At 32.7% G+C, this 13956-nt stretch overlaps 1 protein-coding gene across 1 annotated transcript in view; it reads right to left on the bottom strand.

Moving 5' to 3' along the window:
• Positions 1-13956, bottom strand: part of LOC124361316 (C2 domain-containing protein 5) — a gene marked incomplete at its 5' end in the record, with an annotated part of 43647 nt that overhangs the window by 13322 nt on the left and 16369 nt on the right. Inside the window, 5 exons of the mRNA XM_046815363.1 lie at positions 3507-3614; positions 6518-6733; positions 7827-8061; positions 8866-9008; positions 13154-13349. Of these exons, the coding sequence (XP_046671319.1) occupies positions 3507-3614; positions 6518-6733; positions 7827-8061; positions 8866-9008; positions 13154-13349 (898 nt within the window). The remainder of the gene's footprint in view (positions 1-3506; positions 3615-6517; positions 6734-7826; positions 8062-8865; positions 9009-13153; positions 13350-13956) is intronic.

The raw sequence follows: 13956 nt of genomic DNA, 5'->3' as shown, positions 1-13956 counted from the left end.
ATATAGCTAAAAAATATTTTACACACAAATATCTATTCATTTTATGTACAATTTATTTCTTAATCTAAGAAAACTAAAATTATAGGCCTATTTTATTTACAAGTTGAGTAACATCAATTTTTATAAGTTTTTCCCATTTTCCTTTTTGGCATTTCTGTGCAAGTAAATGTAACTTGAGTTTTGAAAATCTGTAGTACTTAACATAAAACCAGTTATTTGTGATAAAATAATTAAAACTGTTTATAGCAAATATTTAAAAAATTAAAAATCTTTTTAATACAACATCAGTAGAAAATGTTTTCAGAAAGATCACTCAAATTGTCGTCATTGCCCACATCCACACCACTTGCAACTAGGTTACTAATTGGTGTATTTTCACTGATGGGAGACTTTGAATGGTTCCTTTTACTCATTTTCAAATCAAATAAATGACAAACAAAAATTTAGCTACCATACTTTATACCGTTTTAACCTAAAAACTTGAAGTAAGGTACAATATTCACAACGTAATAAAATACAGCTATGTGACAATCAGTGAGCTGTCAGCTGAGATGAATTGCAATTTCTCTATCAAAGACTGACAAAAAATGAAGTCAAAGATTTACGAACTAATATGTGCAAGAGATACAATACATCTTAGTAAACAAGTTTGTGAAATTTCAAAGCATTTGATAAAATTGGTGGCCAGTAAAATATAAAAGTATATATCCATATTAAACAGACATCGGGGTTAGAAGGGTTAAATAGCAGTGTTTGTTGAAACCACTGTACTACTAATGCAAGGTAGGAATACAGCATACCACTTGTTGCTGATGACCTACAATTTTATTTACACTTCCACTGCCCAATTTAATGTCTGTAATCGTAAATCCCTAAAACACTAAATGTTTTAAGCTAAAAATAAAATAATTTTTTATTTACAAATCATTCTACTACACCATAATGCTATCCTAATACTTATTACTAAATGTTGACATATGGCATTGTACTTAGTCTCATTTCATACATAATACATAAAATAAACATATATTATCTATTTAATTTGTTACTGCTGGTAAAAACTATTTGCGAAATATTAGGGACAACTGTTATGCGAGTGCAGATTTTAAAATATTTTGCACTAATATATAAGAAAAGTCATACTAAGTATTACATATACTTACTTTTTTTGAAACTTGGTAAATTATACTGGTTGGTACTTACACAGGGGACAGTAAAAAAGTTGCATACAAGTGTATTAAGATTTTTTTAATTACATTTTTTATCAACACATAAAGATTTTAAAAATTAAACTTCTTGTATAATTTTGTAATTTGATGATCCAAATAAATATCACAAGTCATATCCTACTTTTCCTCCAATACAAACATAAATTGTGTTCATTTTTGAAAACATTCTGAATGACTTTGTGGAACACAACACACAAATCAAATATAAAAGTTTCAGCTATAAAAAAAAACTCAATTGTAGAGATATTTACTTTTTTGAAATTTTGTTTTTATGTAGATAAGGAACAATAAAAAGATGAATACAAAATTTGTATTTAATATACTCGTATTAAGATAATAATTTTTGTTCTAAAGTTTTAAAAACTTTAAAAAGGTAATTTTGGTTTGTATTATTTCATTTATTTAAAAATTGTAACATGTTTAATCATTTAAATAAATATTACAAGTTATAGTATACTGACCCCCTACATAATAAAATAAAAATCTCATTATGTTTATTTTTTAAATGTTACTAATTATTTAGCTAAACACTACACAAACACCAAAAGAGTGCTTGGCACTGAGAGAGGTGATCTGTCATAAATGTATGGCACTGACATCGCCAACCCCTCAAAAGTGCTTGGTACTCAAAGGGTTAATACATAATCCCAACACAAAGGACATCTATGAAGTAACCAGTCATTAATGAGTGAAGTTAGACACTCAAATATCTGTCCTAGCCATTTTTGAGTAATTTATAATAAATTATTATAAGAATAAAGCGATGTCAAAATTTAAACTCTAGATACCAGAATTAACAAGTTACAGTTCTTTGGAAATAAGAATGAGTTTAAGTACATGTGTGAATGCCGAAGTTTATTTCTATTCTCTGATTAGCAGGTAGTTTATTTTTTTAATGTATCTCCAAATAATGTCTGTTGTTCACTTCTATTTTTAACACTCCTGCTGGCAACGTCGTAAATTACGACTCATTTTTTTCCCGCCGTGAACTGGCAGAGTCGTAATATACGACTCATTAAACATTGTCTACTAATTACGTCATAGTTCCGATAATTACCGCTCGAATCGCATAAAAGTTATATCACTTTAATCACAAGATCCCAAACCTTCTAATAATCTATTCACTTTTATATATATATGAATATTTGTTATTTTACTGGCCGCTAAAAGCTCCCGACTACTTCCGCGTGACGCGACTCAGCAACTTGTATATAGTCTTGCTTTTTTCAATTGTAATTTTATTTGTAAATAACAGTGTTTATAACTATGTATTTTCTTTTTGTGCATAAGTAAGTGAACATTATGCATATTTTAGATTTTTAAATAAAATTAATTTTAATTTTTTTTTAATAGCCTAATATAAAAAAGTGTTTTTTGAAAAAAAAAGTTTTGAGTTCTGACCATCAAACATCCACCATTATTCAGGTAAGTCAAATTATAATTATGTTTATATTGTACAACGTATTCTGCAGAGTAATTTGATGTATAACAATTTTGTGTTTTCTCCAATAATTAATTGTACAGGATAAAAAATTAAAAAACTCTGCACGAAGCTTCAAAACAGGGTGCCAGTCAAGGCTCAAATGCGCGCCAGCCAGAGGGTTAAATCATTGTACACAATACACTATTATAAATACAATGTGCTCCTTTTATCAATAAAAAGTCATTTTTCATCATCATACTATTGTATACTAACAGTTGCCAATAATATAAAACTGCAATTTGAGTTCAAGAGTTAAACGTTATTAAAATTGTATCTTGCAAAGTACATAAGGTAAAAATTAATATGGTTTATTAGCTGTGGCTATATATTTAACAAACCTCAATGTCTTTGTTAACTTATAACATTTTATCTTTACACTAGAATCTGCTTAATAAAGAAAAATACAATTACTAGTACCTATTCAGCCCCCTATTATCAAAAAAATAGCTTAGTCAATGAGTGAAATATAGGAGGAAAGACAATAAGTGGAAACACCAACTATGGGATGAAGTTCGCTGTGTCCGGTAATGTAACATATTAAAAGTCCTCCACCCTAGGGCTGCAAGAAAGGGAGAGAGAGAGGTCAATGGCCCCTTCTTTTGGGTTTTCACCTATATCTCAATAGGGGTTGCTCCAACAAAAAATGTTTACTTATACAAAATTAAAGCCGATAGAATTTCCAACATCTTTTGTCCTTATATTCTAGTTATGAATGACCCCATTTATTACAAAGAATATAACCAAATTTGAAACACAAAACATCAACACTTTTGTAATATAAGAATAAAACATACCACAATTAATCCTACATCTTTGTTGCCAGCATTGAGGTCTAAATCTGGCTTTTCATTATCCGAATCTTCTGTGTCTGAAGCCTCACCTCCAGTATTCTTTTCCACTTCCTGTTAAATCCCACATATCATTAAATGTTTATAAAATCAATAAAATATCAGATATATGAAATCACAATCTTTACATCACTAACTTCAACTCATCATGCAGCTATAAATTTATCCATCATGACAATCTTAATAAATAATAATTATAAACTCTATGGTATCAGAGTTGTAGATAAAAGTAGAATAAATAATTCTAATAGTAATACAATTTCAAACATACAAATAACAATCAATAAATAAATTAATAGTTTGTGTATCAAATGCACATTACATTTACTATTTCCACTGTTAAAACTAGGGATCAGTACATCCATGATATAATTTGATTCATACCCATATTAGATATTAAATTTTGGTTGTAAACATAAATATATTATATGACCGCCTCGTTCACAGCCAGCCCATTGAAGGGGCTAAGTACCCAGTTCCAACCGGTGTGTTGATCTCGGGAATGAAGCTAAGGATCTGCTCTCGTAGATCTTGCAAGTGAGTAGTAACCAGTTTGGACTGGTGTCAATATCGAGATAATCTCGTCATCGCTTTGGTCAAGGGATGTGATGAGCTCATTTGTCAGTTCAAAGTTTTCAAATATATTTCTCTCACACTGGTTGACCAAGCGGCTAATTTCCTAAAAAAACAAACTGACTTTGTATTGTAGAAAAAGTATGGTTTTGTCTCTTCCTTGCAAGGAAACATTGAGATTGTTTAGATGATGAAATATGTCCGCTAAATAAGCAAGTTTTAACAGCCTTTCATTGTCACTAAAAGAACTGATGAGATCTTTATTCACAACTTGAAAAAATGTCTTAAGCTCAGAGCACAAAGTGAACACTCGAGAAAACACCTTCCCTCGTAACAGCCACCTTGCCTCTGTGTGAACCAAGAGGCATTTGTACTATGCCTCCATTTCTTCGCATAACTTTGATAACAGTCCACAATGTAATGGCCGGCTTTTTACTAAATTAACCAACTTAACAATTTCGTTCAACACTTTGGTAGCTAATGCCATTTTTCATCCGTCTCACGAATCCGCTGTCTTTCCCAGTCATTGCTTTACACCATCACTGCAGATTGAAATACACTTTTGAAAGTCAATTTGAAGCGAATCGGTTGCAGACATGAACAATTTAAACATTTGCAATTAACAATTAATTACTTGTTGCATGGTAAAGGATTGAAAAATAAAATGTCTTCTTCCACACTACCATCATTTTCAAAGCAAACAAAGCACATAAACTGCGCCAAACTCGAATCGTCCATAGACTTGTTAACTTGAATGGAAATGTACTCACTTTTCTGCAACTTTGTTTTCAACTGATCCTTTATTATCCTGTTGTTTCAAGCCATCTCGGTAATGCGCCTCCCCACCGAATTGTTTTGCCAGAGGAATGTTCGAAAGCTTCTTAGCTGCATCCGAGCTGATTATAGTCGAAACCATATCCTGAGTAGCAGATAGAATGAGCTCTTCAGCAATCGTATGTGGCTTACCTTTCTTTGCTATTCGTAAAGCCACTTGATATGACGCTAGCAAAGCACTTTTGCTCATATTATTTCCACTTAACTGAACTACTGAATTTTTCTGTTAATCTAAAGCAGTTAACTTATGTTCCAAACAATCTGCTGTCTTATTTTTAAAACTGGGATATTTTTACTTTCTAAATGGTGAATAAACTTGGAAGGTTTCATACTTTCTGCCAACAACAACTCGTTGCAAATAACATACTGTGGCCGATTTCCGGTCATCATAAATCCTTGATACAACCGTAAGTATACTCTCTCCACCTTTCGCTTCTTCTGTTGATGATCATCATGGGATGATCATCAAGTCAAAGGCCCTGCACACTTAACGAACTTATCCATAGTTAGAACAAAATCAAACAATACGTGACTGAACAGAACAAGAGACATGCGTGCTCGAGCCACTGCGCAACTCGCCAACCCTCCGCATCTCCCACTTTGTTTTGGGCACATCCCCCATCCCACCACCTCACAATCAGATATGCTCTCTCAGCCCATTTCTGTTCACAGTGCTGCAAATTATTTTTAGGTGGTCGCGGCTATAACGTATATGGTAAAATGGGTCGGGGAAAGAAAAATTTTAAGAACCGCTTCTCTAAAGAGATGACTCTCTTTCCTACTTTAAAAATATTATTTCTTTGTCAAAACTTTCGAATATTATATATAACACCTAATGGCAAATTTGTTTTTTTATTATTATTGGTTACCTGATTTATTGATTTTGGGTTCAGTTTAATTTGTTATTCAGCACAAAATTAAGTTCCAGGCAAAGAAAAATTAATAGTAAAAGTTTATAATTATGAAATATCACATTTTTTACAATATTGTACTCCCATGTTATTGCTCCAATATCCAATTATAATAATGATTATTGATTATATTATCAGAGTTTATCTTCTAATTTATAGTTTTCTTAAAGTAATCTTCAAATGTATGGTTTCAAGTGCTTTAAGTAACACTGACTAGAACAGCGTTAAAAATATAACAGGTTAGCTAGCTAACTACTGTTTGTTAATAAGCATTTTTAGTGTTTTATAAATATTAACTATTTAATTTTTCTTATGTTGCACATTAAACCAACAAATGATGCATGTGACAAACAAAGATCATCAAGATATAACCTTTTAAACTGGTAAATAATACAACATTAAAAAGGATAGGAAGATAATGTATTAAGTAAAGTAAAGAATAAATTAAGTAAACTGGTAATAAGGTAAGGTAATCTGTAATTAATTCATCTATTACCAAATGTATCAAAGAATGCATATATATATATATATATATATATATATAAAAGTTGCAACACATAGGAATTTGCTTTACACAGTTTATAGACAGCGTTTACTGTGTTGATTATGTGACTAACATCTAAAATATCCATTACTTACTAAGGCAGTCCCAGTAGCCTTTGTTTGATTTACTTGGTAAAATTCTCTGTTCCTCTTGACATTTTCCTGTAGCGCCTTCATAACTGCAGTGTAGTCTTTGCTCTCATAGCCGCCATGTTTGATGTTAGGGGTGGGAGGTAGGGGTAGAGCCTCCAGACACATACCTGTGCCTGACGCTACTGCTGCCATCACCTTCTCTCCCAGGCAAATTTGAATCTACAATATTGTACAAAATTAGTAAAATCCAAATTATAAAATTAAAATGTTTTATTTGATATTCTCCACCATAAGTAGTATAGGAAGCTGTATTGTGATGGTATGAAAAATAGTTCTGGTTTTTAGCAGAAACACCAGTTTTGTGATACCCTCTTTCCCATCACTTTGAATTAAAAAAATAAACTTCTCCTGAACACGTAACCCGATTTGAACATTTTTGTATGTGGGTATAAGAGAAAAAGAGTGTTTCATAACGGTACAAAATTTTCTAGCTGTTTCGATTTTATTTTGATCTCATCAGGTGAGTATAGGAAGCAGATTACAGCATCCATATCAGGACAGCTTCAAGATTTCAGTGGAGCTCGAGAGGAAGGAGTAAAGGAATAAGAGTCTTAAAAACATTGATTCAACCCTCTCCCAAAAAACAAAGCTATCTTCACTTTTATGAGATGCTACCTTGGTAATAGATTCGGTTCACTCTTTTGATGCTCAATAAATTTGTCATAGTTTACATATTCTCAGAATGTCCCAAAAATCAAAGAATACTGTCTTATTTAAAATTTGTTTTTAATTATTTACATTGAATTTTGTAATTTTTCAAAACAAATTGTTATAGAGAACTGTCAAATAAATTCAATTATCAATTCCACATAATTTTACCTTTTATTTAAGTACAAATATGATATTTGCAGCTATATCCTTTTACAAATTTTAATAGCTTACCCCAAAATCATTAAATTCATAAAACAAATACAAAAAAACCTTGCTTCATGGTGGTCTTACAATAATATAGGGAAACAAAGTTAATATTAATGAACTAGAACCCATTACTAGTTCCTCACACAAACTGATGTCCAAGGAATAAGCTGCATACGATTCAAAATCACATTCCTTATTAGAGAAATAATGAATAACTTTTCTAAATCTAACTATTACTACATGTTATGAAGAGGTTGACAAAAATTAGAAAACAAACATTCTTCTGAAATATGAACAAGTCAAAATTTATTTAATTATAAAGTACTTAACTACAATGAGAAAATAATAATTTCTCACCGCTACTTACTTCAAAAGGATCAATAAGTTTGTTTACCTTAAGACCAAACACAGCATTCATGCCATTAACTCTGAGCTTGTTGACCAGTTGCTTGTAAACATCAAACTGAATGAATGGCAAATGATCACTGACAGTACAAGCATTCATCTCCCCACGAACATGCTGTTTCTGCCGTAAGACAAATGCATGGACGAGACCAGAGCGGCCGATAACAGACATCCCCTCCGGTGGCTCTATGGTAGCTAGCATCAGATCTGGTACTTGCTGCTTTCTTAAAAAGAGAATGTAAACAATATATGTAGGGCTGTTTAGATTTGATAAACCTTATCTTAAATTTCATAACAAATAATTTTCAAAAAAACATGCTTTTTTACTTCATCAGCCACTATCATGCATAACACACTTTATAATACTTATTATTATGAGCAAGTATTTTATAACCATTTTTTATGACGCTAAGAGGATGAAAAATAATTAGTTTAACCCTTAAAAAACCAAATTAAAATGGACATGACATCCCCAAAAAAGCTGTGAAAAATTATTTTTTCTGGACTTGTCAAGCCAAAGTGTTTTAAAGTTTTCAATATTATTGAAATTCCAAAACTATGAAACTATATGTTTGCATTGTCTTTTTATTCCCTTATAACTATGAAAAAGAATCACGATAAACAATCAAGAATAAAAGTTTACTGAAGAATAAAATACACAAAACTGTACTCTAAATTTTATATAAATGTTCCAGCAGGAGACAATCTGAATGCAACACCAGAACAACTGTTTTCGGACGTGGCTGCAAAATACAAAAGACACAGACTGGGTAGTCATCATTGACAATGTGGCAGAAAATAAACAAGTGGTCAGCTGTCATTTTCACACCCCTACAATGCATATAAAGGCCGAAAAGGGCTTGAACTCTATTAATATTATAGACTTGTACCTGTAAAAGATTTGAAAAAAACCTTATGTGAATTGTAATGCTACTTTATGCATGTCCTTGGCTAACTAACGGTTAATTCCATGAAGCAATTGTTAAAATTTAAATTTAATGGATTAAACACCAGACAACCAAACATACTTGCAAATGCCACATTTGATAGTAGTAATTGGAAAGGGTAGAGAAGCGTGCTTGAAGGGGAGATGGAGAAGAGAGCACCCAGGACTGGCTGACTCAGGCTGCTCTGTACTGTCCGAGGGTAGTCTGCTCTTTCCTCCACCACTCTATAATGTAAAAAGTAACATTTTAATTTATACTATTCATGCCAGTAACCAGGAATAGTAAATCATTAATCACTTAAACAGTTTGTGAAGGAAAATTACCTAAGCCCATTTACAACTTTTTACTTACCTCTCAGGTCATCTAACTCATGATTTTCATAATACAGAACCTAGGCCCCATGGACCCATGGACTATGGCGAAGGTCATCACCACATAAGAATTCCCAATTAATCTTGTGACTTAAAGATGTTAACTACTAAAGGTGTTACTGCTGAACTCAAGAAGAGTCAGAATTCATACATAAGTTAAAAAAATTCCAATTAGTACAGTATCTTAATAATAAGAATTACACTTTCAATAGTCCTATTAATGAAAATATTGATATTCTTCACTTGCACAAAAAATGTATTTAAGGAAACATTCAAAGAATTTTGTATTTTCGAATCACAAAAAAACAGAGCCTGAATGTGTATATTAATTGAGAAACCCAATTACAGTTTACTAAATTTTACACTTTGAATATTATAAGGGCAGTGAAGACAGGGTGGATGAAGAGGAGACCTGGAAGGATAGACTAAAGTGGAGGAGGCTGTGTACGACGACGACCCGTGAGAACGGAAACGTCTGACGATGATGATGATGAGTGAAGACAGGGCAATAAAACAATATAGTGGTCAAAAGTTCTTTGACATCTATTATGTACTGGTGGTCTCACACTGTAACACGATTTCGGTTTTGTGTTTTTGTCTATCGTTTTATCTTGTTTGTGTTATTTCTTTATATCAAATGTGATAATGTCATGAAGAGTGACTAACCTCGATGATAGTTACACTGAGACTAAAACCGTAATGCACTGTTATTAACAGAGCTGAAGACAGATTGCTTATTAAATCGTTAATTATATAGTTTGGATGTTCAACCACATGTGCGGACTGTGCTTCCTCAGGAATCCAAACTCATGTCAGTTCCTGCCCAGATAGCAAGATCGGCATCTTGGGTTACGGCTGTTAAAATGGCAGTCATTGGTCATTAAGTCAGATGGTTGGTACAGTCATTGTTTTTACCAAATGAAATTGACAGTTTGTGCATTACGAGGTGTGATCAAAAAGTTCCAGGACTTTTTATATACTATGGGAACGCAATGTCTCACAGCAATGCGGTTGGCAGCACTATATTCCCTGACTCAACAGTAACACAGCTGTGTTTACAGATCTATCATAACATCACTGAAAGTAACATTAGCAAAGTTTGTTTGAGATTATTTTTATGGAGTTTGGCTATTTTTTTGTTTAATGAAAATGAATGTGAAAGAAGAGCAACGTGTTTGTGTGAAGTTTTGTGTGAAACTGAACAAAACGTTTTCTGAAACCTTTTTGATGTTACAAAAGGCTTTTGGTGAAGAATGTCTAAGCCGATCATGCTGCCATCAGTGGTTCCAGAGGTTTAAAGATGGCCGAACATCCACAGACGACGATGCTCGTTCCAGACGCCCTTCAACGTCAATAAATGATGACAATGTTGCTAAAGTGAACACTCTCGTACGATCAGACCGTCGACTAACAATCCGTGAAATGGCAGAAGAGTGTAACATTTCATTTGGGTCAAGTCAGGAAATTTTAACTGAAAAACTTCAAATGCGTCGTGTTGCAGCAAAGTTTGTGACAAAAACTGTTGACTGAAGACCAAAAACAACACCGAATTCATGTTTCTGAGGAACTTCTTCAAAAGGCAAATGACGACGAAAGCTTCTTGGATCATGTCATTACGGGAGACGAGACATGGGTTTTTGGTTACGATGTGGAAACAAAAGCCCAATCATCACAATGGACATCAAAAGTCTCTCCAAGACCCAAGAAAGCACGTCAAGTCAAATCAAATGTGAAGGTCATGCTTACGGTTTTCTTTGACTGTAAAGGTGTCGTCTACTATGAATTCCTTCCACAAGGTCAAACAATCAATCGTTTTGTTTATCTTGAAACCCTCAGAAAATTGCGTAATGCTGTGAGAAGAAAGAGACCTGAGCTGTGGCAAAGTGGTGATTGGGTCCTTCACCATGACAATGCTCCTGTTCACTCTGCATTAGTTATCCGTGACTTTTGTGTAAGAAACGCAATGACTGTCATTCCCCAGCCCCCCTACTCACCTGACCTGGCTCCTGCAGACTTTTTTCTCATCCCGAAGCTCAAGAGACCCCTGAAAGGACGAAGATTTCAAACAGTTGATGAAATTAAAGAAAAAACGACGGAGCTGCTAAACAGCTTTACAAAAGAAGAGTTTTCTGGGGCCTTTGATCAGTGGAAACACTGGTAGGAAAAGTGTATAGCTTCCCAAGGGGAGTACTTTGAAGGAGACAAATTCGGATAACCTGTATGTTGTATGAATAAATGTATAAAAATTCAGTCCTGGAACTTTTTGATCACACCTCGTACATTACATTTTACATATCTGCTTTCACTACAGAAAAATACATTAAAGGTAGTGATGTGTTGAAGTTGAATCCCAAATCCACTAAATCTTCAACAAGGATTCAGATTCAAGAATCGATCAATGGGATTCGACAATAAAATCTCTGGAGATCCACTGCATCATTAGTTATTGGCTGATCAGCAGTACACGAATTACCAACACTGTTAAAACATGTGTTTGCTGTACTTTTATAAATAATACTTTACAGTTAGCTCTTTTTATATGTACCAACAGCTAAAAGTGATTATTTGTATTTTGTTCACGAAATACTGTACCATAGATAACCTAATTGCAAATGATCATGTTTTAGTAAATAACACGGTTCAAAAAGTCGCTGTGCATTAAAATTGTGAATATGTATTTATGAAAATATGTATAAGGCATAATAAGGAAATGCCTAAGAATTTTGAAGAAAAAATTTATTTAATACCGTAATTACATTGTTAAACCATGCCTTAATACATGATTACATTGTTTATAATAGGTGTTCGCAATGGCCTCCGTAGGCATCAATACAGCATTGCATGTGTTTCATTTTGTTTGCAAACACCTTACGCAACTGAAGAACAGTGATTCCTCCAATGTATGCCGTTATCGCAGCTTTAAGTTTGTCAATCGTGTGTGGTCTGTTCCAATACACAGACAGTTGAGGAAACTTTTCAATCAGTGTTTGTTCTGAATTATGGTCAGAATAATTGAATTTGGAAACTTTTCAAAAAATTTACACTTCATTAAATCATTGTACTTGTCACCTTCACGATATACGTATTCAATGAGAAAAATGCATTCCTCTATTGAAAGAACTATTGCGTCCAAAAAAAAAAAATATATGCAAAAGAATTTCAATAAATGAAACACGTACAACCTCAACTCACCAACTGACAGGTTTTGCTGTGTTCGGCAACACCACAGACCTAACAACCTAACGGTAAAATTATTCCCTGCCATGCACTTGGTGCACAGCGATTTTCCGAATGCACAGTATTTTGTTTGCAGTTTGTATTGTCTATGTTTATATCTGTGCAATTACCAAGCATCTTCTGCATCTATGTGCTGTGACGGCTGCTAGTTGAGAAGCAACCAAGAAATACAGTTTTTGGAGTTGTATAAACAATTCTTCTATAAAATATGTTATGTTTGTATTTTAATAATTGTTTATCATGACTAAAAGTCATCTGAAATTTTTTGAACATTTAAAGTTTAAAATAGATTTTATAAATTATATCCGTATCATAATCTATAAAATTCAAGTAAAAGTAACCTCTGCAAATCCTTTTAAAACAGAAAGGTATTCTTGGATTACTTTTTACATCATTGAACAGTCTTCAAAGGTTTAAGAATAGCAGAAAGTAGATTGGTTTTGATTTTGTTCTTACTTTGGCTAAAAAAAATTCTATTAGGATTCAAAAATCAAGAATTGAGAATTGATTTTAAGATTCGGAAATGGATTTGAGATTTGAATTTTCTGGATTTGCTTATTACCACTTAAAGAGTTTATATACATTTTACTAAATTGTCATGACCTTTACATAGTATGAATGTTTTAAAACCTGAAAAATATAATGTTAGTACGTATCAAAAGTTAATTAAAACTTTAAATTTATAAACAATATATAAAGGCTGTAAGTAAAAATTTTTTAGGTAGCCAACATATATTTTATAAATTTTTCAAATTACCCACATCAGGTTTAAGTGGTGGGACCTCAAACTCAGTGCGGTCCAGTGAGGAGGCCATGTTGGAGAGCTGTTTAGTTGCAGGCAGGGGGATGGTAGCTGAGACGGGAGGCTCGGGTGTGTCACTAGTCGGAGGATTCACTAGAGGTCGCACGTTTACAATTGCTGCAGTTCCAGTAGCACTCAGGACACAGACATCATCACTACACAAAACACCTTTTTTACAGCTCATCATTATACTAACATTAAATTTCAGAAGCACTACTTTTATAGGAAATTATTTTATTTGTTATTACTTTTTTATATACTTGTATTGTGATATTTACTCCCATATTTTGGGACCAAATAAAATTATTAATAACCCTTTTTTTTGGTAACCAAGGGCCTATATATTGGCCTGGTTATTGTTGGTGTTAGAACACAAAGGCCTTTATGTAGACCCTCTACATTTTTTTATGTTATTTTAAGAACATATTGTATACATTATATAAAATCACAATACTTAGACAGACGACAGTGGATACCCAGCATGTGTAATTTTGTTTATACACACAATTGTTATTTTTACAAAGTATGTATATTAACCCTTTGAGTGCCGCAGCGTTTTGCTATATGGTATGCATAAAATACAGAGCAAAAATGCCTGATTCTGCAAGGGTCTGTTTAAAAATTCATAACAAATTTATTTATTAGTAAAATGCCTTGGGGTTTTGTTTTTTTTTTTTTAGATAAATATATTTTCTTTATACATATAATACATTGATCACTTATTTACCGTTTTTATACAAATAAAAAAAATCATTAACAAAA

This window comes from Homalodisca vitripennis, chromosome 4 (assembly GCF_021130785.1).
Source record: "Homalodisca vitripennis isolate AUS2020 chromosome 4, UT_GWSS_2.1, whole genome shotgun sequence".
Lineage (NCBI taxonomy): Eukaryota > Metazoa > Arthropoda > Insecta > Hemiptera > Cicadellidae > Homalodisca > Homalodisca vitripennis.
Note: the sequence above shows the minus strand (reverse complement) of the source record. Positions and strands in the feature narration are given on the sequence as shown.